General features: G+C 47.8%; 1 protein-coding gene and 1 long non-coding RNA gene across 3 annotated transcripts; one reads left to right on the top strand and one right to left on the bottom strand.

Annotated features, from left to right (window-relative positions):
• Positions 1-1,010: 1,010 nt before the first annotated feature.
• Positions 1,011-4,354, bottom strand: LOC140719579 (uncharacterized). The gene is made up of 2 exons (XR_012096953.1): positions 4,249-4,354; positions 1,011-2,914 (listed from the first exon to the last, which is right to left on the bottom strand). It is a non-coding gene; the product is annotated as an uncharacterized lncRNA (long non-coding RNA).
• On the top strand, positions 3,765-18,982 carry LOC140719554 (butyrophilin-like protein 8). 2 transcript variants are annotated; one of them, XM_073034255.1, is made up of 5 exons: positions 3,765-3,910; positions 10,022-10,142; positions 10,666-10,771; positions 15,397-15,744; positions 16,552-18,982. In XM_073034255.1, exons 3-5 carry the CDS (start codon positions 10,696-10,698, stop codon positions 16,935-16,937), a joined length of 810 nt encoding a protein of 269 aa, XP_072890356.1. In that variant the 5' UTR covers positions 3,765-3,910; positions 10,022-10,142; positions 10,666-10,695; the 3' UTR covers positions 16,938-18,982. The 2 variants fall into 2 exon arrangements, with proteins under 2 accessions (XP_072890356.1, XP_072890362.1); XM_073034261.1 differs by lacking the exon at positions 10,022-10,142.
• Positions 18,983-27,034: the final 8,052 nt, after the last annotated feature.

Below are 27,034 nucleotides of genomic sequence, written 5' to 3'. Positions count from 1 at the left end.
TTGTCTGCAGTCAAACCATTCAGGATTCCTTGCTGAATTTTCAGTCTGAGGATCAATTTCAACTCAAGCACAGCTGTGGTAACGATTCACTGGCACATTGTCTGAGGCGAGGGAAACTGGTCCAGGAGCCCAATGGCCACAGGCCGTAGCCACAGGGTGAGTTCAATGCTGAGGAGAATGTCGATGGTTGTAACTCGTTACAGACAGTGGCAGGAATTCAACCCAGGTCACTGACATTGTAAAGCATTAACACTAACCACCTTTCTACCATGCCCCCCGTACTAAAATCATTCTATGTTCTAAAATCAGCTCGTTGGGAGGATTCAGAGGGTGAGAGTGGAGGTTTGTTTTTCAGACTAGAAGCCTGTGACCTGTGAAACCTGTACCATAGGGATCAATTCCGGATCACTGTTGTTACTGAGGTGATCGGTGGAAAAGGCAAGAGTAAAAAATAGGAGAAAAAAATTACCCGAATGAAAATCCATGTTCATGCTGTCATCCGGAGGCTACCCAGACAGAATATGAGCCGTTGCTCCCCCAGCCTGAGATTGGCCTCATAGTGACAGAAGGCGAGGCCTGGGATCAGGATGGGAAGTCACATTGAAATGGTTGGCCACTGGGAGATTGTGCCTGTCTTATTGGGTGCACGTGTCGTGTGGATGCCATGGCTGGGAATACAAAACATTGACCAGTACAGCACAGGAGAGGCACTTCGGCCCATCATGTCTGTCCTGAAACCCCACTTCAGATTCCACCGTCTGCTGTCTGATGTTTCTACGATGATAACCTAATCCCTCCTACCTGTACAAAAACCATTTCCCTTCATTCTTTGTGTAGACAACTGTCTATCTAAACCCCAATTAAACACCACCATTCCTGGTGGGATAATCCAGGAACACACCCAGTTCTGTGTAAAAATTTAACCTCCCACCAATTTCCCCGCTACTTTTTAATGACCAGTGTGCGAAGAAATCGTGTGCTCTGAAATTTTTTGCCCCGTGACAACAACATATGCGCACTGAATAATTTATTCAATAAAAACAGTATAAAAAGCCAGTCCTAAATCTGCAGACAAATCATCGTGAACTCCATGTAATCAACAATGTCCACATCAGAAACCAGAAAAGGAAATGTGATTATACACGATCATGAAATATACTAAATGTGGTAATGAGGTAGGGGGTGACAACCTTTAGTGCTCAGTTTAAATTCCTTTGTGTGCATGCACCTTAGAGGGGGCATTGCCTCCTAAAGATATAATACCCCCCCCCCACCTTAAATGCACATCCTCTGGAATCTGACATCTCTTCCTAAGAAATACCTCACAAAATGTGATAATCAGATCACCCCCTCTAACCCCTACACACCCACAGCCCTGTACCAAACCCCAAACTAATCCCATTGTTCTGCACTCTCCCCACAGTCCTGTGTCAGTCCCCACACTAATCCTACTGTCCCACTCTCTCCCCACAGTCCTGTGTCAGTCCTCACACTGATCTCACTGTCCCACTCTCCCCACAGCCATGTGTCAGTCCTCACACTAATCCCACTGTCCCACTCTCTCCCCACAGTCCTGTGTCAGTCCCCACACTAATCCTACTGTCCCACTCTCTCCCCACAGTCCTGTGTCAGTCCTCACACTGATCTCACTGTCCCACTCTCTCCCCACAGTCCTGTGCCAGTCCCCACACTAATCCCACTGTTCCACTCTCTCCCCACAGTCCTGTGTCAGTCCCCACACTAATCCTACTGTCCCACTCTCTCCCCACAGTCCTGTGTCAGTTCCCTCACTAATTCCACTGTTCCGCTCACTCCCCAAGGCCCTGTGACAATCCTAACTAATCCCACTGTTCCGCTCACTCCCCACAGCCCTGTGACAGTCCCCACACTAATTCCACTGTCCTGTGTCAATCCACAATCTGGTTAAAATATCTTGACAAATGAACTCCCTACAAATGCCTGTTTCATGCATATCAATTCTGAACACAGGATTATTCAAACTCGTATGTCCAAAAAATAACTTTTCCCCTCGTTTACAGCCCTGTGTCTGTCCCCAAACAGGTTTAGATGTCGCCTGCTGACTGGTTAGTGAATTTGAGGCATGTGTGAGGTGTGAGCAGGACAGAAGATGATCGAGGGATCCAGTCAAGGCTTGTGGGGTAGAGATGTCAGGACGTAATGAAGACAAAAGCAGCGAACGGGAGATGATATTGAATGAGGGGAGCTGCATGGAGGAAGGTGGCTGGTAGGTTTCTCAGAAAGGGGCGAATTCAGGATTGTCCAGTGATGAAGGCAGTGCAGTGGACAGGATTTTTTTTTTTAGATTAGATTAGATTATGAGGACACTTAGTCCTCATTTATTGTCATTTAGAAATGCATGCGTGCATTAAGAAATGATACAATGTTCCTCCAGAGTGATATCACAAAAAAAAGGACAAACCAAAGACTCACACTGACAAAACCACGTAATTATAACATATAGTTACAGCAGTGCAAAGCAATACCGTAATTTGATAAAAGCAGACCATGGGCACCTGTAAAAAAAAGTCTCAAGTCCCGATCGACTCCAATAGTCCCCGATCTCAGGCAGCAAAAAGGGAGAAACTCTCCCTGCCATAAACTTCCAGGCACTGACAACTGATGCCTTTGGAAGTACCCGATGACGGCAGACTCTGAGTCCGTCCGAAAACTTCGAGCCTCCGACCAGCCCCTGCGATACAGCCGCCCGAGCCCCTTCGACCTCGACCCGGCCGCCGAAACAAGCAAAGCCGAGGTCTCGGAGGCCCACTCCTCCGGAGATTCCGGACCGCACAGTAGCAGCGGCAGCGAAGTGGGCATTTCAGAAGTTTCTCCAGATGTTCCTCCACGCTCTCACGTCTGCCTCCATCAAACCAGGATTGTGCACGGATCCCTACTGAACAAGTAACAGATACCATTCACCAGAGAGGCCACCATCTTGGAGGTTTTAAAGAAGGAAGAAAGGAATCTATCAATTTTCACTTTAAATATAGTCAATGACTTGGCCTCCACAATCATACCGTCCCCCTGCTCATGACGGAATGTGAAGCTTGGCTCTGTGAAATGGACATCCTGTCACTTTTAAACAACTTCTCCCTGTTCTAGATTCTCTCCTGAGAGGAATCAGCTACTTGTTATGATACCATGGTGGACATTTGGACCATTTGCTTACGTCCTTGTAACTGTTTAGTTCCTCTCGCATGTGACTATCTCTCAGGCTGTTTACCACACAGTAGGTCAAACGTGAATTAATCCAGAAGGGATTCACAAAGATGTTGCCTGGACAAGAGGGTTTGAGTTCTGTTGAGAGACTGGACAGAGTGGCACTGATTTCCCTGAGCGAAGGAGGCTGCCAGGTGACTTTATAGACTCAAGGACAATTGTCTTGCTCAAGCGGTAGGGCTGACCAACCTCCGCCCATTAACCCAGCACCACCTCGACTGTCTCATTCACTTGCGTGCATGTCGCCCACACCGAACAGGTCCACAGGCCAGACTACCGGTTATCCAGTTTCGGGAGTTCAGCTCAGGACTAACAACCCTGACCTGTAAAACAACACTGTACCAGACCTCTCCTCTCTCCCCCTCCCTCCCCGAGTCTCCACCCTGACACGATGAGGGAAGCCCTGAACACCGCCAGAGATGGAGGGAGGAGCCTCACTGCCGCCCGAAACGCCAGCGGCATCGAGGAAAAAAGGGAAAATTTGAACTTTGCAACGGAGAGGGTCTAGGGGCGGAGTTTAGTGCTGTGACGTTGGGCGTGAGTGACAGAGAGGGCTCGGCCGCTCTGTTGTGCTTGTTCCCGATCTTGTTCCAAAGTGAAAGTATCAAGGGGTAGACCCCCGGAGCTGTGGTGGGGGGCAGTGGCTGGTGCTGACCCTTTAGCATCTCGGGTAAGTGTCCCGAACCTTCGGGTGTCGGCTGGGAAATGTTTCAGCGGGATTTGGGAAACGTGGGACGGCCCGCGGAAGGAGCGCGGCCTGGGCTAGTGACCCGTCTCCCCGCCGGAGAGTCGATCACTGTACCGGGATGGGTGGGGAGAGGTTGCTGGAAATGTCATGGGTCCACACCTGCCCGGTATGTCAGTCTTTCCGTGATCTGCAGTCGGAGTTACCCACTGCACCCCCGACACCATCTTGTTACTGCGTACAATGCATTACCCCCGGTGAACGGAACCCAGAACACCCGGGGCCGGCTCGAAATCTTCCCTCTGCCTCCGAGACTCACTGACCGTGGAGCAGGTGAGCCGAGGGCATCAGCAATTTCCTACATGGGCCGGGTTCCGCGATTGGGCGTCCTGTCGGATCCAGTCCAGCCACGGGTGGGGAGGGTGATGGTGGAAGCAATACTGAGATCCGCCGGTGAATGTGTAATGTCGCAATTCCGAGAGAATGAGTGTAAATAGGCGAGTGTAAGTAATACATGGGCCAGCAAACAGCGATGGACCGAAGGGTCCGTGCTGTCGGGCTGTGCATCTCCTGATTGAGCAACAAGTGGCTGGTGATAGGGTAAAATTGCAGTCCATAGGATGAATTGCAATGTAAAGGTTGAATACAGGACTGAAGATGTGGAGGCAGATGATGGTAAGACCTCAGACAAAGTTTGGAATCAAAAGGTTGAGCATGGTACGGTAAACCGAAAAGCGTTAATACAGGACTGAATGTGTTATATTTGAATGTATGCAGGATACGGAATAAAGCAGATGAACTTGCAGCACAGTTACAGATTGGCATGTATGATGTTGGCATCACTGAATCACGGCTGAAAGAAGATTATAGCTGGGAGCTTATTGTCCAAGGATACAGATTGTATTGAAAGGACAGGTAGGAAGGCAGAGTGGGTGGCGTTGCTCTGTTGGTAAAAAATGAAATCTAATCATTAGAAAGAGGTGACATAGAACCCAAGGTGTTGAATCATTATGGATAGAGCTTATGAATTGAAAGGGTAAAAAGACCCTGAAGGGAGTTGTATACACACCCCCAAACAGTAGTAAGGATGTGGCCTACAGATTACAATAGGAGATGGAACATACATGCCAAAAGGGCAATGTAAGGGCAATAGTGTTGGGCGAATTAAATATTCAAGTACATTGAGAAAATCAGGTTGGTTCTGGATCCCGGGGGGAGCGGGGGGGGGGGGGGAATTTTCTAGGATGCCTATGTGATGGATTTTTAGAGCGGCTGGTGGTTGAGCCCACCAGGGATCAGCTATTCTGGATTGGGTGTTGTGCAATGAACCAGAATTGATTAGGGAGCTTAAGGTAGAAGAACCCTGAGGAGAAAGTGATCATTATATGATCGAATTCACCCTGAAATTTGAGATGTATCAGATGTATCAGTATTACAGTGGAGTAAAGGGAATTACAGAGGTATGAGAGAGGAGTTGGCCACAATTGATTGGAAAGAAAACACTGGCGGGAATGATGGCAGAGTAGCAATGGCTGGAATTTCTGGAAGCAATTCGGAAGGCATAGGATAGATACATCCCAAAGAGGAAGAAGTATTCAAAAGGAATGATGACACAACTGTGGGTAAGAAGAGAAGTCAAAGCCAACATAAAAGCCGAAGAGACTGCATACAGTAGAGTAAAATTCATGGGAAGCTTTTAAAAACCAACAGAGAGCAACTAAAAAAGTCATTGAGGTAAAGATGGAATAGGATAGAAGGCAGGCCAATAATATTAAAATGGATACCCGAAGTGTCTTCAGATACATAAAGTGCAAAAGAGTTCAGTGTGGATATCGGACCACTGGAAAATGTTGCTGGAGAGGTAGTAATGGGGGCAAGGAAATGGCAGAGGAATTGAATATGTATTTTGCATTAATCTTCACTTAGGAAGACACTATTTAACACCTTAAGATATAGAAACAGAATTAGGCTATTTGGGCCCTTGAATCTGCTCCATCATGACTGATTCTTCCTCAGCTTCAGTCTCCTGCTTTCTCTCCGTATCCCTTCAAGCCCTGACCAATCAAGAATCAGTCAATTTTTATATTTATGTCTTAAATATACATAGACTTGGCCTTCACAGAGTCCTCTGACAATGAATTCCGCAGATTCTGTACTTTTTGGCTGAAGAAATTCCTTCTCATCGCCATTCTAAAAAGGACGCCCCTCTATTTTGAGGCTGTGCCCTCTGGCCTTAGACTCCCCCATCGTGGGAAACATCCTTTCGACATTCACTCTATAAAGGCCTTTCAACATTTGATAGGTTTCAATTATATCACCCTTTATTCTTCAGATCTAGTGAATACAGGCCCAGAGCCATCAAACAGTCTTCATATGACAAGCCAATCAATCTTGGAATCATTTTCATGAATCTCCTTTGAACCCTCTCCAGTTTCAGCACATCCCGTCTCAGAGAAGGGACCGAAAACTGCTCACAATGCTCTCACCAGTGCTTTATAAAGTCTCAACATTACATCCTTTCTTTTATGTTCTAGTCATTTTGAAATGAATGCTAATGTCACAATTGCGATCCTCACCACCCACTTAATCTGCACATTAATCCTTAGGGAATCATGCACAGGACTCCCAAGTCCCTTTGAAGCTGAGATTTTTGTATTTTCTCTCCATTTAGAAAATAGTTCACCAAAGTGCATGACCATACACTTTCCAACACGGTATTTCATCTGCCATTTCTTTGACCATTCTCCTAATCTGTCTAAGTCTACCTGAAGCCACCCCTATTTCCTCAAAATGACCTGCCTTCATATCATCTATAAACTTTGCTAGAAGGCCATCAATTCCATCATCCAAATCACAGGCAAATCATGTAAAAAGAATCGATCACAACATAGACCCTGTGGAACACCATTATCACCAGCAGCCAGTCAGTAAAGCCCCCTTTATTCTCACTCTTTGCCTCCTGCCAGTCAGCTACTGCTCTATCCATGCTGGAATCTCTCCTGTAATGCCACAGGCTCGGAGCTTGTGAAGCAGCCTCATGTGTGGCACCTTGTCAGGTGTCTTCTGAAAATCCAGGTACGCGAAATCAACCAATTCTCCTTTGTCTATCCTGCTTACTTCTTCAAATAATTCCAACAAGTTTGTCAGGCGAGTTTTTCCCTTGAGGAAACCATGCTGACTACAGCCTATTTTATCATGTGCCTCCAAGTATCCTGAGACCTCATCCTTAACAATCAGATCCAACATCTTCCCAACTGTTAAGGTAAGACTAACTGGACTTTAATTTCCTTCCTTCTGCCTCCCTCCCTTCTGGATGAGTGGAATGACATTTTGCAATTTTCCAGTCTTCTGGAACCATTCCAGAATCTAGTGGTTCTTGAAAGATCATTACTAATGCCTCCACAATCTCTTCAGCCACTCTTTCAGAATCATGGGGTGTGCACCATCTGGCCCAGGTGACCCATCTAACTTCATACCTTTACTTTCCCAAGAGTCTTCTCCCATGCCTCCCACGCTTCCCACACTTCATGTTGCCCTGACACCTGGAACTTTGATCATACTGCTAGTGTCTTCCACAGTGAAGACTGATGCAAAATGCTTCTTCAGTTCATCTGCCATTTCCTTGTCCCCCATTACTACCTCTTCAGGCTTGTTTTCTAGCGGTCAGATATCCACTCTCGCTTCTCTTTTACATTTTATGTATCTGAAGAAACTTTTGGTATCCTCTTTAATATAATTGGCTAGCTTACTTTCGTATTCCATCTTTTCCTTAATGACTTTTTTAAATTGCTGTCTGTTGGTTTTTAAAAGCTTTTCAATCCTCTAACCTCCCACTAATTTTTGCTCTATTCTGTGCCCTTCCTTTGGCTTTTCGGGCAGATTGGGCTCATCAGTCTTGGACAGCAGCCTGTCCAGGAGAAGGAAAACTCTGATTTTAAACCTCCGCTGCCACGTGGCCATACCCACCCATGGGAAATACTTCGGGAGTAAACACCGAGGAAGAGATCCAGAACTGGGGTCCCTAAGGCAGTTTGATGTTGTTTACAACTTCACTCTGACAACCCCTGTGATGACACTGGTGCCAAGCTGTATCGGTGCTTGCCCTTCCCTTGAACTCCTTCAGTGACATGGAGAGGGGGAACCCGCTGCACGGGCAACAACCGGTTCTCCAAATCTTCCCACCCAGACTTGCGCCCTGGAGAGGACGCAGTCCACCAGAGACGCAAACCCGTGATTCCCTGCTCACCCTCGCCTTTGAGAATATCATGGACCTGATCTGAGACATCCCTGATCCTGGCACCAGATAGGCAACATATCACAGAAGCTCATCTCTGTTCATCTGACTATGCAATCTCCTATCAACACTGCAGTCCTCTTCACCTCTCTTATCTTCTGAGCCACAGTATCAGACTCAGTGCCAGAGACCATGTCACTATGACCTCCCCCCCCAGTAGGTCGTACCCTGCAACAATATCTAAAGCTGTATCCTTATTGAGGGGAATGGCCCACAGGTGTACTCTGCAGTGGCTGTGCATTTCTGCTCCTCCTGACTTGTCACCCAGTTACCTGTCTCCTGTAATCTAGGGGTAACTACCTTCTGAAGCTTCTTTCTGTCACCTCCACAGTTTTCTAAATGAATTGGAAGTCATCGAGCTGCAGCTCCGGTTCCTTTACAGGTTCTATCAGCAGCTTCAGCTTAGTGCAGATGTGTTTATCTGAGGGATTGGAGGTCTCAGAGATATCCCACACACAGTACAAAACACGGGCCCTACAGCCAATCTCACTGCACTGCTGTGCCCTAACACAGGGATGAACAAATAAGAACAGAAAGAGGGAAGCAAAGGATATGTTACCTCACCCAAGCCTGATCTCGCCAAAACCACTCTGAAACTGGCACACACAAAAGAACGCCGCTCTGCGTGTATTCACATTATATTTATCACCTTTTGTAATCAATCTCTCTCGTTGACTCGTCACCGCCCAAATCAGAGAAACTGTGGCATTGCACTGCCTTTTAAATCTGAACGGTGGTCCTGATTGAAGGGTAACTCATTTTACGCACTCCTTTCATTGATCGCCCAATCACCAGGTACCAAGTGTTCCCAACACAAACTTCTGTCACCTGCCTGACTGTTTCCCTAATAGCAGATTCAGTGTCACACTGTCCCTCATTGGGACTGTACTGATTAAGGAAATGTTCCTGAACGTATTTGTCAAACTTCATCCCATCCAGTCTTTTTACAGTATGGGAGTCCCAGGCAATGTGAAGAAAGTTAAAATCACCTACTATCATAACCTTATGTTTATTGCAACAGTCTGTGATCTCTCTGCAAATTTGTTCCCTTAAAACCCTCGGACTGTTGGGTGGTCTGTAATATAGCCCCATTAACATGGTCATACCTTTCTTATTCCTCAGTTCCACCTGTAACGCCTCACTAGACGAGTTCTCCAGTCCATCCAGACTGAGAACTGCTGTGACATTTTCACTGTCTAGTAATGTCACCCTTCCTCCTTTAATTCCTCCCGCTCTGTCACATGAAAAACAAGCGAACCCCACAATATTGAGTTGCCAGTCCTGTCCTCCCTGCAGCCAAGTCTCACTAATGGCTATGATATATAATTCCAGGTGTTGATCCATGCCCTGAGCTCATCTCCCTTTCCTACGACACTTCCTGCATTGAAATATATGCAACTCAGGACATCAGTTGAACCATGCTCAACCTTTTGATTCCTGACATCTGTCTCCACAACCTCTCAACTACCTGTTCTGACACTCTGGCTCCCATCCCACTACAAATTTAATTCCTCCACGGCACCACCACCCCCCCCCCCCCCACCCCTGTACAGAATCAGCAAACCTTCCTGCTGGAATATTAGTCTACTTCCAGTCCAGGTGTAAACCATCTCTTCTGTACGGGTCCCACCTTCCCTGGAAGAGACCCCAATGATCAAAAAAATCTTATGCCCTCCCTCTAACACCAGTTCCTTAGCCACGTATTAAACTGTATAATCTTCCTATTTCTGGCCTCACTAGCATGTAGCAATCCTGAAATCACAACAGGTCCTATCCTTTAACTCCCTGAACGTTGTTTGCAGAACCTTGTCACTCTTCTACCTGCGTCATTGGTACCTATGTGGATCACGACCTCTGGTTGTTCACCCTCCCACTTAAGAATTCTGAGGACCTGATCTGAGAAGTTCTGAACTGTGGCAGCTGGTAAGCGACATACCATCTGATAGTCTCGTTCTTATCCACAGAGCCTCCGTTCTGTTCCTCTAACTAACGAATCTTCGATCACCACAATTCGCCTCTTCTCCCCCACTTCCTTCTGGTTGGCAGAGACCCGACCGCTGTGACTTTCCTCTGCTAGGTCATTCCCTCCTCCCCCAGCAGTATCCAAAGTGGTGTACCTGTTGTTGAGGGGATGACCACAGGGATACTCTACATTGGCTGTTTACCCCCCTTTCCCCTTCCTGACTGTCACCCAGTGTCCTGCACCTTGTGTGTAACCATCTCTCTATATGTCCTGTCCATCGCCCCTCAGCCTCCCGAATGATCTGGATTTTATCTACATCCAGCTCCAAATCCTTAATGCAGATTAAATCCACTCTCAGCACCATGAACTGGGCGACTGTTTGGGGGTGGGATCTGCCACTTGCCCCTCTGGGGGATGGACGATGCTCTCTGTCTGGATGGTGCCCTGGACTTTTGTCTGACCACGGGTGGAATGTTATTTCAGGTTCCCGTGAACGTTGCTGTGGGATTCTCGATGACTGGGTATAGTCGAGCGATGAAGTGGCAATATCTTTCAGCGATTCTCCTCCTGCTGGTCACCACGTCTCTTGGTAAGACAGTGCTGTGTTCCTGGGTTCCCCCGCCCCAACTCCTTGGGACAATGCTTCCGATTGGGATGTCCTGGGCGGACAGTGTGGAACCTGCAGCCTTGGTGCTTTACACTTACTAAACATTGAGTGATGAATAACTTTTTTAGCCAGAGGGTGGTGAATCTATGGAATTTGTTGCCACGGGCGGCAGTGGAGGCCAAGTCATTGGGTGTATTTAAGGCAGAGATTGATAGGTATCTGAGTGGTCAGGGCATCAAAGGTTATGGTGAGAAGGCGGGGGAATGGGACTAAAGGGGAGATTGGATCAGCTCATGATGAAATGGCAGAGCAGACTCGATGGGCCGAATGGCCGACTTCTGCTCCTTTGTCTTACGGCCTTATGAATCTCGTGGCATTGGCGGAGACGGTTGGGTTTTGGAAATCAGTGATCGAGGTGACCAGCGTCACGGTTAGTGTACAAGGTGTTGGAGCAGAATAAGGCTATTCCATCCATCAGGTCATCTCCACCATTCATGTTCAAGTGTAGCTTATTGTCATACAACCGTAACCATACACATGTATACAGCCAAACGAGACAATGTTCCTCCGTACCAAGGTGCACAATGCAGTACGCACAGCTCACATGCAACCGTACACACGTATACAGCCAAACAAGACAACATTCCTCCGGACCAGGATACACAATACAGTACAGATAACTCACATACAACTGTACACAGGTATACAGCCAAACAAGACAACGTTCCTCCGGACCAGGATACACAATACAGTACAGATAACTCACATACAAATGTACACAGGTATACAGCCAAACAAGACAACATTCCTCCGGACCAGGATACACAATACAGTACAGATAACTCACGTACAACTGTACACATGTATACAGCTAAACAAGACAATGTTCCTCCGTACCAAAGGGCAAAATACAGATAATTCACAACCGTACACATGTATACGGCCAAATGAAGCAATGTCCCTCCGGACCAAGGTACACAATACACATAACTCAGATACACAACACATAATTAATATTACCCCTATTAAATGAAGAAATAATGCCAGGCATTCCCGATGCCAGATGGAAAGTAAACAGTGTAACGCTGCTGGCATTTCTCAGCCTGGGGGAAGAAGCTGTTGCCCAACCTGATGCTGCAGTACCTCCTGCCTGGGGGTAAGGGATCATTGACAATGCTGAGGGCCCTGTGGCTGCAGCGCTCCTGATGAAGGTGGAAGGGTGGAAGAGAAACCCCGATGATCCTCTAGCCCAATGGCTGATTTATTAATCCTCTCAACCCCATTCTCCTGCCTTCTCCCCGAGACCTTTGACCCCTGATTAATCGAGAACTGACCAACCTCTGCTTTAAATATACCCAGCAACTCGGCCTCCACAGCTGCCCAGGGAAACAAATTCCACAGATTCTCCACCCTCTGCTAAAGAAATTGCTCCTCGTCTTTGTTCTAAAGTGGTGTCCTTCTGTTCTGAGTTGTGTTCTCTGGCCCTCTCCTCTCCACCTCCACTGTATCCCGCCCGGCCTTTCAATATTGATAGGCTTTGATGAGATCCCTTCTCCAACACGTACAGGCCCAGAGCCATCAAAGCTCCTTGGTTTTTAACCCTTTAATTCCTATGATAATTTTCATGACCCCCTCTAGACACTCTTCAACGGCAGGACATCCGTTCTTACAGACGGGTGGTAAATGGCTTAATAGTTTTTTAATGTTATAATTAATATTGTAATGATTATTCAGAAATACAGCAGGGCAAGAGGCCCGTGTGCCTATGTCTGTTGGATATACCCTTTTTCAAGTTTAGTTATTATTGAACCACACATGAATACAGCCGAACGGAACAGTGTTCCTCTGGGGGTCGAGGTGCAAGCCACGGTCCCAATAGTCAGACAAGCACAAGGCATATTCGGCACATATGAGACAGCAGTAAACATGCAGTTTCACAAAAATATAATCTAACCCAGGCCCCTGAATGTCATGCCCTGTAGTTTGATGATGCACAGGATGTTGTCGGCAAGAAGAAGCTGACAGCGGATGATCACTCACTTGTGGATCCACAAACACAATCCAGCTTGTCTTCCGCCAAGCAAACACTAGAGGGCGTCAGGCAGCATCCGTGAGAAGAGAGTAGCCAACGTTTCATTGTTGTGTCATTTAAGGTAAAATTGGATGGGTATGTGGACAGGAAAGGAGTGGAGGGTTATGGGCTGAATGCGGGTAGGTGGGACTAGGTGAGATTAAGAGTTCGGCACGGACTAGGAGGGCCGAGATGGCCTGTTTCTGTGCTGTGATTGTTATATGGTTTCGGGCCGAGACCCTTCATCAGGAATGGGGGGAGAAGAGAGGGCCAAAGCCCAGTAATAGAGATGGTGAGGGGGAAGGGCTAGAGGCGCCAGGTGAAAAACCAATCAGAGGAAAGATAAAGGGGGGAGAGGATAAGCATGAAAGAACTGTAGAGATCAAGGAGCAAAAAGTTGAAAGGGGAGAGAGGCAGAGAGGGACCTGGGATAGGGGGAGAGGGAGGGAATTACTGGAAATTGGAGAATTCAATGTTCATACCACCAGGCTGCAGGCTACCCAGACAGTAGATGAGGTGTTGCTCCTCCAACCTGAGTTTGGCCTCATCATGGCAGTAGAGGAGGCCATGTATGGACATATCTAGATGGGAATGAGAGGCAGAGTTGAAGTGGGTGGCAACCGGGAGGTCCTGTCTATTGTGACGGACGGAGCGGAGGTGCTCGACGAAGTGGTCCCCCAATCTGTGTTGGGTCTCGCCGATGTAGAGGAGGCCGCACTGGGAGCACCGGATGCAATAGACAACTCCAGCAGACTCGCAGGTGAAGTGTTGCCTCACCTGGAAGGACTGTCTGGGGCCCGGAATGGTGGTAAGGGGGGAGGTGTGGGGATAGGTGTAGCATTTGCGCTTGCAGGGTTAAGTGCCAGGTGGGAGTTCTGTGGGGAGGGACGTGTGGACCAGGCAGTCGCGGAGGGAATGATCCCTGCGAAAAGCTGAGAGGGGTAGGGAGGGAAAGATGTGCTGGGTGGTGGGGTCCTGTTGAAGGTGGCGGAAGTTGCGGAGTATAATGTGTTGGATCCGGAGGCTGGTGGGGTGGTAGGTGAGGACAAGGGGAACCCTGTCCCTGTTGTGGTGACGGGAGGATGGGTTAAGGGCTGAAGTGCGGGAAGTGGAGGAGATGCGGGTGAGGGCATCTTTGATGACGCCAGAAGGGAAGCCACAATCCTGAAAGAAAGAGGACATTTGAGAAGTCCTGGAATGGAAAGCCTCATCCTGGGAGCAGGTGCAGCGGAGACGGAGGAACTGGGAATAGGGAATGGCATTTTTGCATTGGGCAGGGTGGGAAGAGGTATAGTCAAGATAGTTATGGGAGTCAGTGGGTTTGTGGGTTTCGTGGTTTCCTTTCTGGCGTCATCAAAGATGCCCTCACCCGCATCTCCTCCACTTCCCGCACTTCGGCCCTCACCCCATCCTCCCGTCACCACAACAGGGACAGGGTTCCCCTTGTCCTCACCTACCACCCCACCACCCTCCAGATCCAACACATTATCTTCCACAACTTCTGCCACCTTCAACAGGACCCCACCGCCCAGCACATCTTTTCCTCCCTACCCCTCTCAGCTTTTCGCAGGGATCGCTCCCTCCGCGACTGCCTGGTCCACACGTCCCTCCCCACAGAACACCCACCTGGCACTTATCCCTGTAAGTGCAAATGCTACACCTGTCCCCACACTTCCCCCCCCTTACCACCATTCCAGGCCCCAGACAGTCCTTCCAGGTGAGGCAACACTTCACCTGCGAGTCTGCTGGCATTGTCTATTGCATCCGGTGTTCCCGGTGCGGCCTCCTCTACATCAGCGAGACCCGACGCAGATTGGGGGACCACTTCGTTTAGCACCTTCGCTCCGTCCGCCACAACAGACAGGATCTCCCGGTTGACACCCACTTCATCTCTGCCTCTCATTCCCATCTAGATATGTCCATACATGGCCTCCTCTACTGCCATGATGAGGTCAAACTCAGGTTGGAGGAGCAACACCTCATCTACCGTCTGGGTAGCCTCCAGCCTGGTGGTATGAACATTGAATTCTCCAATTTCCGGTAATACCCTCCCCCTATCCCAGGTCCCTCTCTGCCTCTCTCCCCTTTCAACTTTCTGTTCCCCTATCTCTACAGTTATTTCATGCTTATTCCCCCCCCCCCTTTATCTTTCCTCTGATTGGTTCTCCACCTGGCGCCTCTAGCCCTTCCCCCTCCCCTATCTCTATTTCTGGTCTTCGGCCCTCTCTTCCCCCCATTCCTGATGAAGGGTCTTGGGCCGAAAAGTTGGCTACTCTTTTCTCACGAATGCTGCCTGACTTGCTGAGTTCTTCCAGTGTTGTGTATGTAACTTTTGATCCACAGCATCTGCAGGTGTATTTTTGTGTTTTGAAACACTAGAGGGCAGCACCAACCACACTAATTAATTTAACGCCTCTGCTGCCAGAATACAATAAATTACATGCAGTTTAAGTCAGTGATGATAATTCTATCTCTATAAAGTGTCTGAGAGGTTTACTGTCGACACTCTGACTGTGTTTTACCTGCACGTCCCCAGGGGAGTTTATCGTGGTCACTCCGAGCAAGCCTGTCGTGGCTGAGGTAGGCCAGGATGCTGTGTTGGGTTGCCAGCTGGTTCCGACCGAGGTCCCTGTGGAGATGGAGGTGCGCTGGTTCCGGGAGGATTGGTCCAAGGTGGTGCACCTGTACCGGAAGGGGCAGGACAGTCCTGGGTCCCAGTTAGCACAGTACTCCGGGAGGACGGAGCTGTTCAAGGACTCCTTTCCCCACGGGAACGTCTCCCTGCTGCTGAAGAAGGTGACCGTGCGCGATGCGGGACGCTACAAGTGCTTCGTGGTCTCCCAGGCTCTGGATGAGGAGGGCTCTCTGCAGCTGCAAGTTGCCAGTGAGTGAGGGTGTCACCGGACAGCGGGAAATGGGCTGGGGGGGGGGGGGTTTAACGGAGGGCACGGTTTGCAGAGGACCGAGAGGGTACTTTGTCCCAGTGGAGGCAGGACAGTGCAGGCAGCGGGAGGTTAGCTGAGGGGGGAGGGGAGACTACCAGAGGGGAAGAACAATTGCAGACTACCAGGGTTTCAGAGTGGGCAGGAGGAATGTAGAAGACCTGAAAAAGGTGCGAGGGGAACAGGAGGGTTTGAGGGGTTAGAGGGAGGGTAGGATACTGGGAGGGGCGGAATGAGGGGAGAGGGAGAGTTTTGGGGAGGAAGTGGGAGTGAGGGATGAGGGGAGAAGGAGGACAGGTTGGGGGAGGGGTGTTGGAGGGCAAGATAAGGGGAGGGGAGCAAATGAGGTAGGGTGGAATAAGGGGATGAGAGTTGGGAGGGAGGGCGGGATGAGGGGAGAGGGAGAACGAGGGGAGGGGCAGAGGGAGGGTGGGATAAGGGGAGTAGAGTTGAGGGAGGATGGGATGACGGGATAGGACTTGGGAGGGAGTCAAGTTAAGGAGAGGGACAGTGGGGTGCTTGGAAAGAATCAGCGAGTGCAGAGGGGGATGGGAGTTGGTGGAACAGTATGCTGTGGAACGGTGGGGCTGGTGGCTTACTGAGAAAGATGTACTGAGGGAGATGTTGATATGTCTGCGGGATGAGAGAGGTCATTATGGTGATTCGGGGAATGCAGGGGGCAAACTCCTTTGTGAGCTCCTGTCTAAACTGAACTGGCGCCATTGCCCACTGACACCCCTCCCCTCCAGGTATGGGACAGCAGCCCACGATGAAGATGGTGGGCTACGAGGGCAACAGGATCCTGGTGGGCTGCGTCTCGGAGAAGTGGTTCCCACGGCCGCAAGTGATGTGGCGGGACGCCGCGGGCCAGCGCATCATAGCACACAGGGAGTCAGAGGTAGCGGACGATGCAGGGCTCCTGAGAGTGGAGAGTATCATCGCTGTGAGTCACGCCACCTCTGGCATGTACTCCTGTGTCATCCAAAACCAGCTTCTGGGCCGGGAATACGAGGGTCGGCTGGAGATACCAGGCATGTTCACCCTGTGCTCAGCTCTGGTCAATTTTACAGATGGGGTTACACATCTTGGGGGGAGTGATACGGGCTTTGAAGGTGGTGCAGAGGAGGGTCACTAGGTGAGTTTGGAGATGAAGGGGTTGTCCTTTGAGGAGGGATTGAGTTGGCTGGGAATATACTTGCTGAAATTCACATTTGTAAAATGAATTTATAATCAGAGTGCATATATATTGCCATATGCTACCTTGAGTTCCATTTACTTGATGGCATTTACAAGAAATATAAAGAAATACAATAGAATTTCTGATAAACTGAAAAACAACTAAAAAAGAATATATTTTGCAAATAGAAAAGATAATATTGTAAACTTGAGTTGAAAAGAGTTCCTGAAAGTGAGGACCACACACAAGATGCTGGAGGAACTCGGTGGGCCAGGGAGCATCCATGGCAAAGAGTACAGTCGCCGTTTTGGGGGGAGACTCTTGGGCAGGAGTTTGCAGTTGTAGAATCAGATCAGAGTTGTGGAGAGTGAAGTTCTCCACGCTGCTCTAGAGTCTGATGGTTGTCGGGTAACAACTGTTCCTGAACCTGGTGGTGTGGGAGCGAAGACTCCAGTTCCTCCTGCTTAGAAGAATGAGAGGGGATCTTCAAGGGATTATCTTCATTTATCACCGGTACATCGGAATAGGGGACTCAGTGAGTGAACAGATAGGAGATTCTGTGGATGTGAACGGGACATCTGGGTGGTATGTTGCCTCCCAGGTGTCTGGGTCGGAAATCTCAGATCACGTCAACATTTTGGAGAGGGAGGGAGACCAACTGGATGTCTTGGTACATATTGATACCAATGACAGAGGAAGGAAAGGCAATGAGGTCCTGTGAAGAGATTTTAGTGAGCTGGGTAGAAAGCTGAGAAGCAGGACCCCCCCCCCCCCCCAGTAGTAATTTCTGGATCGCTGCCTGTGCCATGTGCCAGTGAGTGTAGAAACAGGATGATTTGGCAGATAAATGCGTGGCTGAGAAAGTGGGTGGGAACTGGAGTGAAGGGACTCAGGATAGGACGGGTGGTAAAAAAGTAAAGATAGCATACAGTCGGGTGTCAGGGAGGGCAGAGAGGTGATGAGACGTAGTCACAGGCAACAGGATAAGAATCAAAACATTAGGGATGCAGAATCAGAAAGGATAGCAAATACGGTATGCAAGATGTTGTATCTCAATGTGTGATGGAACGTTAAGTTTTATTCATTGTGGACTGTGCCTTTAAGAACCCTGCCTGTGGGAAAGAGAAAGCTGTACAGCACAAACAGCTTGTTGCAGAGTGAGAGAGAGGGGCGGACACTGCTCACAGTTTGTTTGGGATTTATGCAAGGACGCTGCCAGCTTCTGAGTTCCTACAGAGAGAGAGGTGAAGTTATTTGATGGACAATGAATGTTTATGGTTTCTTGTGGCTTGTTTTGAATAAGCAAGGTCAGATGATCCTCTCACAGACACACACAGAGAGACTTATGCAGTCAGAGTCAAGATGGATTCAGTCAATGGAAGACACCAGTCTGGTTTAAACTTTCGGTAGCCCAAAGGGGTGAGTTGAGATCGATCCAGAGTATTGATAACTGACTCTCACAAGTTGCTGCAACTAGAAGTTTGCAGAGAGGAGAGGAGAGGAAGTTTTGAAACAGAAGAAACCTAGTGACACTGTTTGTTCTCTCTCCACATAGCCCGTGAGGATAAGTTTGTTTCTATTCGGATACGAAAGTGTGTTTATCAAGGAGTTAATCCACAGGAGTGGGTTCTCTGGTGAGGGGGAAACCTTTGTGAGTACCACGTGTGTGTTTACCCTTTCTCTGGGTGTGGTAGTTCATTGAAGAAAGGCACCCCTGTGGCAAATCACTGTTGGGGTTATTTCGTATATCGTGGAACTGGATAAGTGGCTATCACGTTGTGTGTGATTGGGCTAACCTTGTAGAATCCACTCGTGTGTCTACCCTTGCCTGGGTGATAGTTCCGTGGAAGAGGATCCCCTTTGTGATAAGCTACTGTTGAAGAAGTTTTGGGGATTTATACATTTATGCCTATATATGCATAACACTGTTAACTCTGTTTTTCCTGGTGTAAGTTACTATATGACATAGTTACTAATAAAATAGTGTTTTGTTAACAGCAAAACCAGACTCCAGGTGTGTTCTGTTGCTGTTGATACTTTTACAGGGTTGCGTGTACATGACAAATGTGTGGAATATAAGAAGTGTCACGGCTGCAGAAAAGGTGATCGTCATGGAAGGATTGTCTACAGAGTCTCTGTGGGTGGAGGTTTGGAACAGGAAGGGGTCAATAACTACTGGGTGTTTGTTATCCCAATAGTAACAGGGACATCAAGGAGCAGATAGGGAAACAGATCCTGGAAAGGTGTAATAATAACAGAGTTGTCATGGTGGGAGATTTTAATTTCCCAAATATCGATTGGCATCTCCCTAGAGCAAGGGGTTTAGATGGGGTGGAGTTTGTCAGGTGTGTTCAGGAAGGTTTCTTGACACAATATGTAGATAAGCCTACAAGATGAGCAACTGTACTTAATTTGGTATTGGGAAATGACTCTCTACGGCACCCTCCTCCCCCCACCCCTGCTCCTCCCATGCAACATTACCCACCATAATACTTCATTGCGGACATAATATTAGACACCTCCCTGGAATCAAAGGATTCCTCGGCACCGATGTGGATGACATAATGGATCTGGGAGCCGTGGGACAATATATGGTACTGTTCTATGTTCTATTTTCCATGTTGTCTGGTCAGGGGCATCATGCAAGGCCACGTAGGTTAGGGTGTGAACAAGGAACCTTAGTTAAGTCCATCTCAGTATCAGTCGCTGTTCACTGGGGCCACTCATGCCAATTGATGAGAAGGTACATAATACAAAAAAAAAACAGAAGGCGCAGGAGCACCCACATGTGGAAGGGAAAACAGTCATTGTTTCAGGTTCTGCACATTCTGTAGCAGGACCGGCAAACGTGGTCCCATTCACTACCTGTACCGCTAAGCGTTACCAACAGATTTTCAGCTGCTTTGATCGATTGATTTTCATTCAATCCAATCTTCACCTCCAATCCTCTCAGTATCAGGTCCAGAACCTACGTCCCTTCATCACCCTAACATCTGGACAACCTCCATCAGATCAGTCTCTTGAACCAGTGGGGATAGCTTCACCCAATTTCACTCACCCTATTACTGAACTGTTCCCACAGACTATTCACACACTCTCTAGGACTCTTCATCTCATGCTCTTGACCGTTGTTGCTTATTTACTTTTTTTAAATTCTCAGCTTAATATGGTAAAAACTGAGCTATGGAAATTGCCAAACACACTCTTTCTAAATCGCTAGGAACTTTTAGACTATTCTAGTGTTGTTTAGTATTGTGGATTTCTGAAGATTTACACAGATATTGCTGTGTAGCCCTAATGGTTTAATGCTATTGTCTACTGCCTTTGGGGTGACAACAGTTGTAGATATTACTATTGGGGCAATGTGTACCCTGTTCATGTTCCAAAGTCTTTCAATTTCCTCTTAATTCAATATATTTCTGGTGTTTTTTTACTTTATTGATTTCTGTATGTTATGTGTGTTTAGAATGGCTATATCTATTAAGCAATTGTTCTTGCTTATTTCTCTTGTAATATTATATCCAGATGGTTTTATTATAGACTTTCCTATCTGTAACAACAGATCAATCTAATACAATTTATGGGATTCTGACTCTAAAACAAGATCAGGTTTGTATTTGTAGTAAGGTATGGTTTTTTTTTTACAGGCCCTTCAGCCCTCCATGTTGTGCTGACCCATATAATCCTTTAAAAAAGTACTAAACCCACACTACCCCATAACCCTCCATTTTTCTTTCATCCATGTGCCTGTCCAAGAGGCTCTTAAATACCCCTAATGTTTTAGCCTCCACCACCATCCCTGGCAAGTCATCCCAGGCACTCACAACCCTCTGTATAAAAAACAACTTACCCCTGATGTCTCCCCTAAAATTCCCTCCCTTAATTTTGTACATATGCCCTCTGGTGTTAGCTATTGGTGCCCTGGGAAACAGGTACTGACTATCCACCTTATCTATGCCTCTCATAATCTTGTAGACCTCTATCAAGTCCCCTCTCATTTATTACGCTCCAAAGAGAAAAGTCCCAGCTTTGCTAACCTTGCTTCATATGACTTGTTCTCCAATCCAGGCAACATCCTGGTAAATCTCCTCTGCACCCTCTCCATAGCTTCCACATCCTTCCTATGATGAGGTGACCAGAATTGAACACAATACTCCAAGTGCGGCCTCACCAGAGATTTGTAGAGTTACGACATGACCTCTCTGCTCTTGAACTCAATCCCCCTGTTAATGAAGCCTAGCATCCCATAGGCCTTCTTAACCACCCTATCAACCTGTTCAGCGACCTTGAGGGATGTATGGATTTGAACCCCAAGGTCCCTTTGTTCATCCACACTCTTAAGTAACTGACCATTAATCCTGTACTCAGTCTTTTGGTTTGTCCTTCCAAAATGCATCATCTCGCACTTGTCCAGATTGAACTCCATCTGCCATTTTTCTGCCCAACTCTGCAGCCTGTCTATATCCTCTTGTAACCTTCAACCACCTACAGCTCCATCCACTACTCCTCCAATCTTCGTGTCATCCACAAACTTACTCACCCATCCTTCCGCCTCTACATCCAGGTCATTTATAAAAATCACAAATAGCAGGGGTCCGTGGACATATCCCTGTGGCACTCCACTAGTCACCGACCTCCAGGCAGAATACTTTCCTTCCACAACTACCCTCTGCTTCCTTCCTTTAAGCCAATTTTTTATCCAAACAGCCAAGGTTCCACTTATCCCATGCCTCATAACTTTCTGGATGAGTCTCTCATGAGGGACCTTGTCAAATGCTTTGCTACAGTCCATGTAGACCACATCCACTGCTCTACTCTCGTTAATTTCTTTTGTTACCTCTTCAAAAAAACTCAGTCTGTCTCGTGAGGCACGATATTCCCTTCACAAAGCCATGTTGTCTATCCATGGGTAGACTGTACTTCTCCAAATGCTCGTAGATCCGATCCTTAAGAATCCTTTCCAGTAGTTTGCATACCACTGACGTAAGACTCACCAGTCTATAGTTCCCAGGTTTCTCCCTATTACCTTGTTTAAACAAGGGAATTACATTTGCCATTCTCCAGTCCTCTGGCACTTCCCCTGCAGCCAAAGAGGATTCAAAGATCATAGCTAATGCTCCTGCAATCTCTTCTCGCAATTCCCACAACAACCTGGGGTGTATCATATCCGGCCCTGGGGATTTATCAATCTTAATGTTTTTAAGAAGATTCAGCACTTCTTCTTCCTTAATCTCCACATTGTCCAGAACTAGGTCCGCTCTACTTCGACCTCATCCTGATCAAGATCCTTTTCACTTGTGAATACTGAAGCAAAGTATTCATTTAGGACCTCCACAACCTCCTCCGCCTCCAGGCACATGTTGCCCTCTTTACCCTTTAGCGGTCCCACCTTCGTTCTCGTCATCCTCCTCTTCTTCCCATATGCATAGAACTCCTTGGGGTTCTCCTTAATTCTACATGCCAAGGTCTTCTCATGCCCCCTTTGAGCTCTCCTAAGTCCTTTCTTTAGCTCCTTTCTGGCTACCCTATATTTCTCATAAACCCCTCCTACTTCCTGCTTCTTATATCTAACATATGCTTCCTTTTTCCTCTTGACGAGTTGCCTCACATGTTTCATCAGCCACGGTTCCCTTTTCCTACCATTTTTTCCTTGCCTCAGTGGGACAAACCTATCCTGAACCCCGCTCAAGTGGTTCCTAAACTTCTCCCACATTACTTCTGTGCTTTCCCCTTTGAACATCTGTTTCCAATTTACTCTCGCTAGTTCCTGCCTCATCCCTTCAAAGTTAACCCTTCCCCAGTTAAGCACTTTACCATTTCGTCTGATTTTATCCCTTTCCATAGCTATGCTGAAGCTAAGGGAGTTGTGGTCACTCTCACCAAAATGCTCCCCCACCAAGGGGTCTGTCACCTGACCAGGTTCATTACCCAGAACTAGATCCAGTATAGCCTCTCCTCTTGTTGGCCGGTCCACATATTGTGTCAGGAATCCTTCTTGAACACACCTGACAAATTCAGCCCCATCTATCCCCCTTGCACTCAGGAGGTGCCAGTCAATATGAGGGAAGTTGAAATCACCCATAACTACTACCCTGTATTTCCTGCACCATTCTAAAATCTGCCTGCTTATCTGCTCCTCGGTGTCCCGAGGGCTATTTGGGGTCTATAGACTACTCCCAGCACAGTGATTGATCCCTTCCTATTTCTGACTTCCACCCAGGCTCACTCCGTGGACACTCCTTCTGCATTGTCCTCCCTTTCTATAGCTGTGATACTATCCCTGACCAGCAATGCCACTCCCCCCCTTTTCTACCCCCCATCCTATTCCTTTTAAAACACCTGAACCCTGGGACCTGCATCATCCAATCCTGCCCTTCCTCCAACCAAGTTTCAGTAACCGCCACAACATTATAATTCCATGTACTAATCCATGCTCTAAGATCATCTTTGTTCCTAATACTCCTAGCATTGAAATAGCCAGTTAAAACCCCTTTAACTGGCTACAATTATGTTCTGTCTCCTACCTGTCCTCCCTCATCAACTCAGAACTCTTAGCATCATGCCCTTGTCCTTCTACCTTAATCCCTGTATTCATATTCTGATTCCCACCCCCCCCCCCGCCAAACTAGTTTAAACCCTCCTCAACAGCTCTATCAAACCTGCCTGCCAGGATATTGGTCCCTCTGGGATTCAAGTGCAACCCATCCTTTTTGTACAGGTCACACCTGCCCCAAAAGAGGTTCTAATGATCCAGAAATCTGAATCCCTGCCCCCTGCTCCAATCCCTCAGCCATGCATTTATCCTCCACCTCATTCTATTCCTATTCTCACTGTTGCGTGACACAGACAGTAATCCCAAGATTACTACCTTTGAGGTCCTTCTTTTCAACTTCTTTCCTAACTCCCTGTAGTCTTCTTTCAGGACCTCTTCCCTTTTCCTACCTATGTCATTGGTAGCAATATGTACCACGACCTCTGGCTGTTCTCCCTCACACCACAGGGTATCTTGGACACGATCAGAAACATCCCGGATCCTGGCACCTGGGAGGCAAACTACCATCCGTTTCTTTCCTGCAACCACAGAATCGCCTCTCTGAACCCCTGACTATAGAGTCCCCTATCACTACTGCCTTCCTCTTCCCTTCCCTACCCTTCTGAGCCACAGGGCCGGACTCTGTGCCGGAGGCACGGCCACTGTTGCTTCCCCCAGGTAGGCTGTCCCCCCCCCAATAGTACTCAAACAGGAGTACTTATTGTCAAGGGGCAGAGCCACAGGGGTGCTCTCTAGTACCTGACTCTTCCCCTTCCCTCTCCTAACTGTGACCCATTTCTCTGTCCCCCGTGGCCCCGGAGTGACCACCTGTCTGTAACTCCTCTCTATCACCTCCTCACTCTCCCTGAGCAGACGAAGGTCATCGAGCTGCAGCTCCAGTTCCCTACCACGGTTCCTTAGGAGTTGCATCTCGATGCACCAGCCATCCGGGACGCTGGGAGACTCCAGGACCTCCCACATCTGACACCAACCACAGAAAACTGGCCTCACACACATACTACCTCCTTTTGCAATCAACAACTGCCTCACCTTGTCCCGTTACCCGCCGAAGCCTGTTGAGCAAAAGCCCTTTCACTCTGCTGCCTTTCACTCCGCTGCCCACACCCAACGCTGCCCGCTGGGTATGGCTGCCTTCTTTTTAAACCATTTGCGCACAACTGGCTGATGTCACACGCCTGCGCAGTCTTGCCTCTCTCTTCCACCAAGAAATCAAAATGTCTTCCCACTGGAAATCCTTAGGTGCTCTCCCGCTGCCTTCTTCTTCCAAATCCAGTTTTCTGAGTTTGTATTTTAAAGTAAGTTTTTGGTGAATTGTGTTTGCCACTTGATCGTCCCTGTGTAAGTAATCAGATTGAGTTAAACTGCTACAGGATCCTGTAGTGTGTTGGATTGTTTCTTGTTTCTCTGGCATTTTCTGCATTTATTGTCTTGAATTTGTTGATCTTTTATTTTGTATGGCTCCAAAGGTAGTCCTAGCCAAAGGGTGGTAGTGGGGACGAGCAGCACTGCTCCAACACTCTTTATGGTGTGTATCTCAAATAGCCTCTGACAACCAAGTCCAACTCCTGACCTTCACGTGTGGCATAGTTCTTATGCCCGGTGGAGCTGACAGAAGGGGCAAAGGCGGGCCATTGGCACCTTAAAACCAGTAGCTCTGGGCAGATGGGGCTCGTTAACCATGGATGATGGCTCATCTAGGAGAAGGAAACTCTGATTTCAAACCTCCGCTGCCTTGCAGCTATACCTGCTCATGGGAAAGGCTTTGGGAGTAAACCCCAAGGAAAAATCCGGAGTCGGAGTCCCAAAGGCGGCTGACTGCTGTACCCAGCACCAGCACGGCAACTCCTACAATGCCGCTGGCACCAAACTGTATTGACTTTCGTCGTTTCTTTGGACCTGTCATCAGCATGGAGAGGGGGGTCCCACTGCATGGGCAACAGACGGATCTCCATATCAACTCTGCCCTGGCTTGCACCCTGGAGAAGCCACTTCCAGTGACTACCAGAGGCGCAGTACCCATGGTCCGACAGAGGCCACACATGCACATATTTTGTATTTTTGATATCGTTGTTGTGTTAATCACCTGGTCCTGTGTTGCCACAAGGAACTCTTCTATTTATGGGAAGTGTTCTCCAAAACTGAATCAGGCATTCAATGCTTCATTGTCAGCATCCATAGAGGGTCCTGCCCTTCCATTGGTTAACTTTTTCTTCAATAGTGATAATGTTTTCACTTTTCCAGGCTGTGCTGTCATGTAAGTTTAGTGGTGTATACTTCTTATCAGAATTGCACATGTTCATGTGGAGTGTTGAATCCTGTTTTCGATAATGGGAATATATCCTTTGAAGTTTTATCTGACTGTTGTGTAAATTTTTATTGTCTGTTATTCCTCCCTCCTTCTGTACTAGGTAGTGTTAATCTAAGTGCATTAGAATGTATTTGTTTTCTGAAATCTGTCAGTTCAGTTCTTACTTTTCTTTGTAAATTATCTAGCTGTCAGGACACTGGAGCAGGGATCCAATTGCAGACCCAGTACTGCGGACACAGTGATATTAATTGAGTAACAAATCCCAAGGTGCAAACAAAGTCGGCATCAAAGTTCAGGCAGAGATCAAAACATCCAGAGAAATCCAAAAACCAGAATCGGGAAACAGGCAGAATCGATATTCAAATGGGCAAAGTACAGATACGAATGCTGGAAAGGTTCAGATTGATGGCCACAGGCAGGAATGACTTCCTATGACGCTCAGTGTTGCATCTCGGTGGAATGAGTCTCTGGCTGAATGTACTCCTGTGCCTAACCAGTACATTATGGAGTGGATGGGAGTCATTGTCCAAGATGGCATGCAACTTGGACAGCATCCTCTTTTCAGACACCACCATCAGAGAGTCCAGTTCCACCCCCACAATGTCACTGGCCTTACGAATGAGTTTGTTGATTCTGTTGGTGTCTGCTACCCTCAGCCTGCTGCCGCAGCACACAACAGCAAACATGATAGCACTGGCCACCACAGACTCGGTCTTTTCTCTTTGGAGCGACAGAGGATGAGAGGTGACCTGACAGAGGTGTATAAGATGATGAGAGGCATTGATTGTGTGGATAGTCAGAGGCTTTTTCCCAGGGCTGGAATAGCTGCCACAAGAGGACACAGGTTTAAGGTGCTTGGGAGTAGGTATAGAGGAGATGTCAGGGGTAAGTTTTTTACACAGAGAGTGGTGAGTGTGCGGAATGGGCTGCCGGCAACAGGGCTGGAGGTGGATACGATAGGGTCTTTTAAGAGACTTTTGGATAGGTACATGGAGCTTAGAAAAATAGAGGGCTATGAGTAAGCCTAGTAATTTATTAGTAGGATAGGGACATGTTCGGCACAACTTTGTAGGCCGAAGGGCCTGTATTGTGCTGTAGACTTTCTATGTTTCTAAGAAATAAGGTGGATGATCTTGCTGCAATATTACAGATTGCAGGGTATGATGTTCTGGCCATCACTGAATCATGTCTGTA

The sequence above is a fragment of the Hemitrygon akajei genome, chromosome 2 (assembly GCF_048418815.1).
Source record: "Hemitrygon akajei chromosome 2, sHemAka1.3, whole genome shotgun sequence".
NCBI classification, from domain to species: domain Eukaryota; kingdom Metazoa; phylum Chordata; class Chondrichthyes; order Myliobatiformes; family Dasyatidae; genus Hemitrygon; species Hemitrygon akajei.
This window is presented reverse-complemented; position numbering and strand designations above follow the sequence as displayed.

Coding starts and splice junctions, on each gene's coding strand:
- LOC140719554 (XM_073034261.1), top strand. CDS start 10,696: ATGACTGGGTATAGTCGAGCGATGAAGTGGCAATATCTTTCAGCGATT. Junction 10,772..15,396: donor GCTGGTCACCACGTCTCTTG/GTAAGACAGTGC, acceptor GCACGTCCCCAG/GGGAGTTTATCGTGGTCACT. Junction 15,745..16,551: donor TCTGCAGCTGCAAGTTGCCA/GTGAGTGAGGGT, acceptor CCTCCCCTCCAG/GTATGGGACAGCAGCCCACG.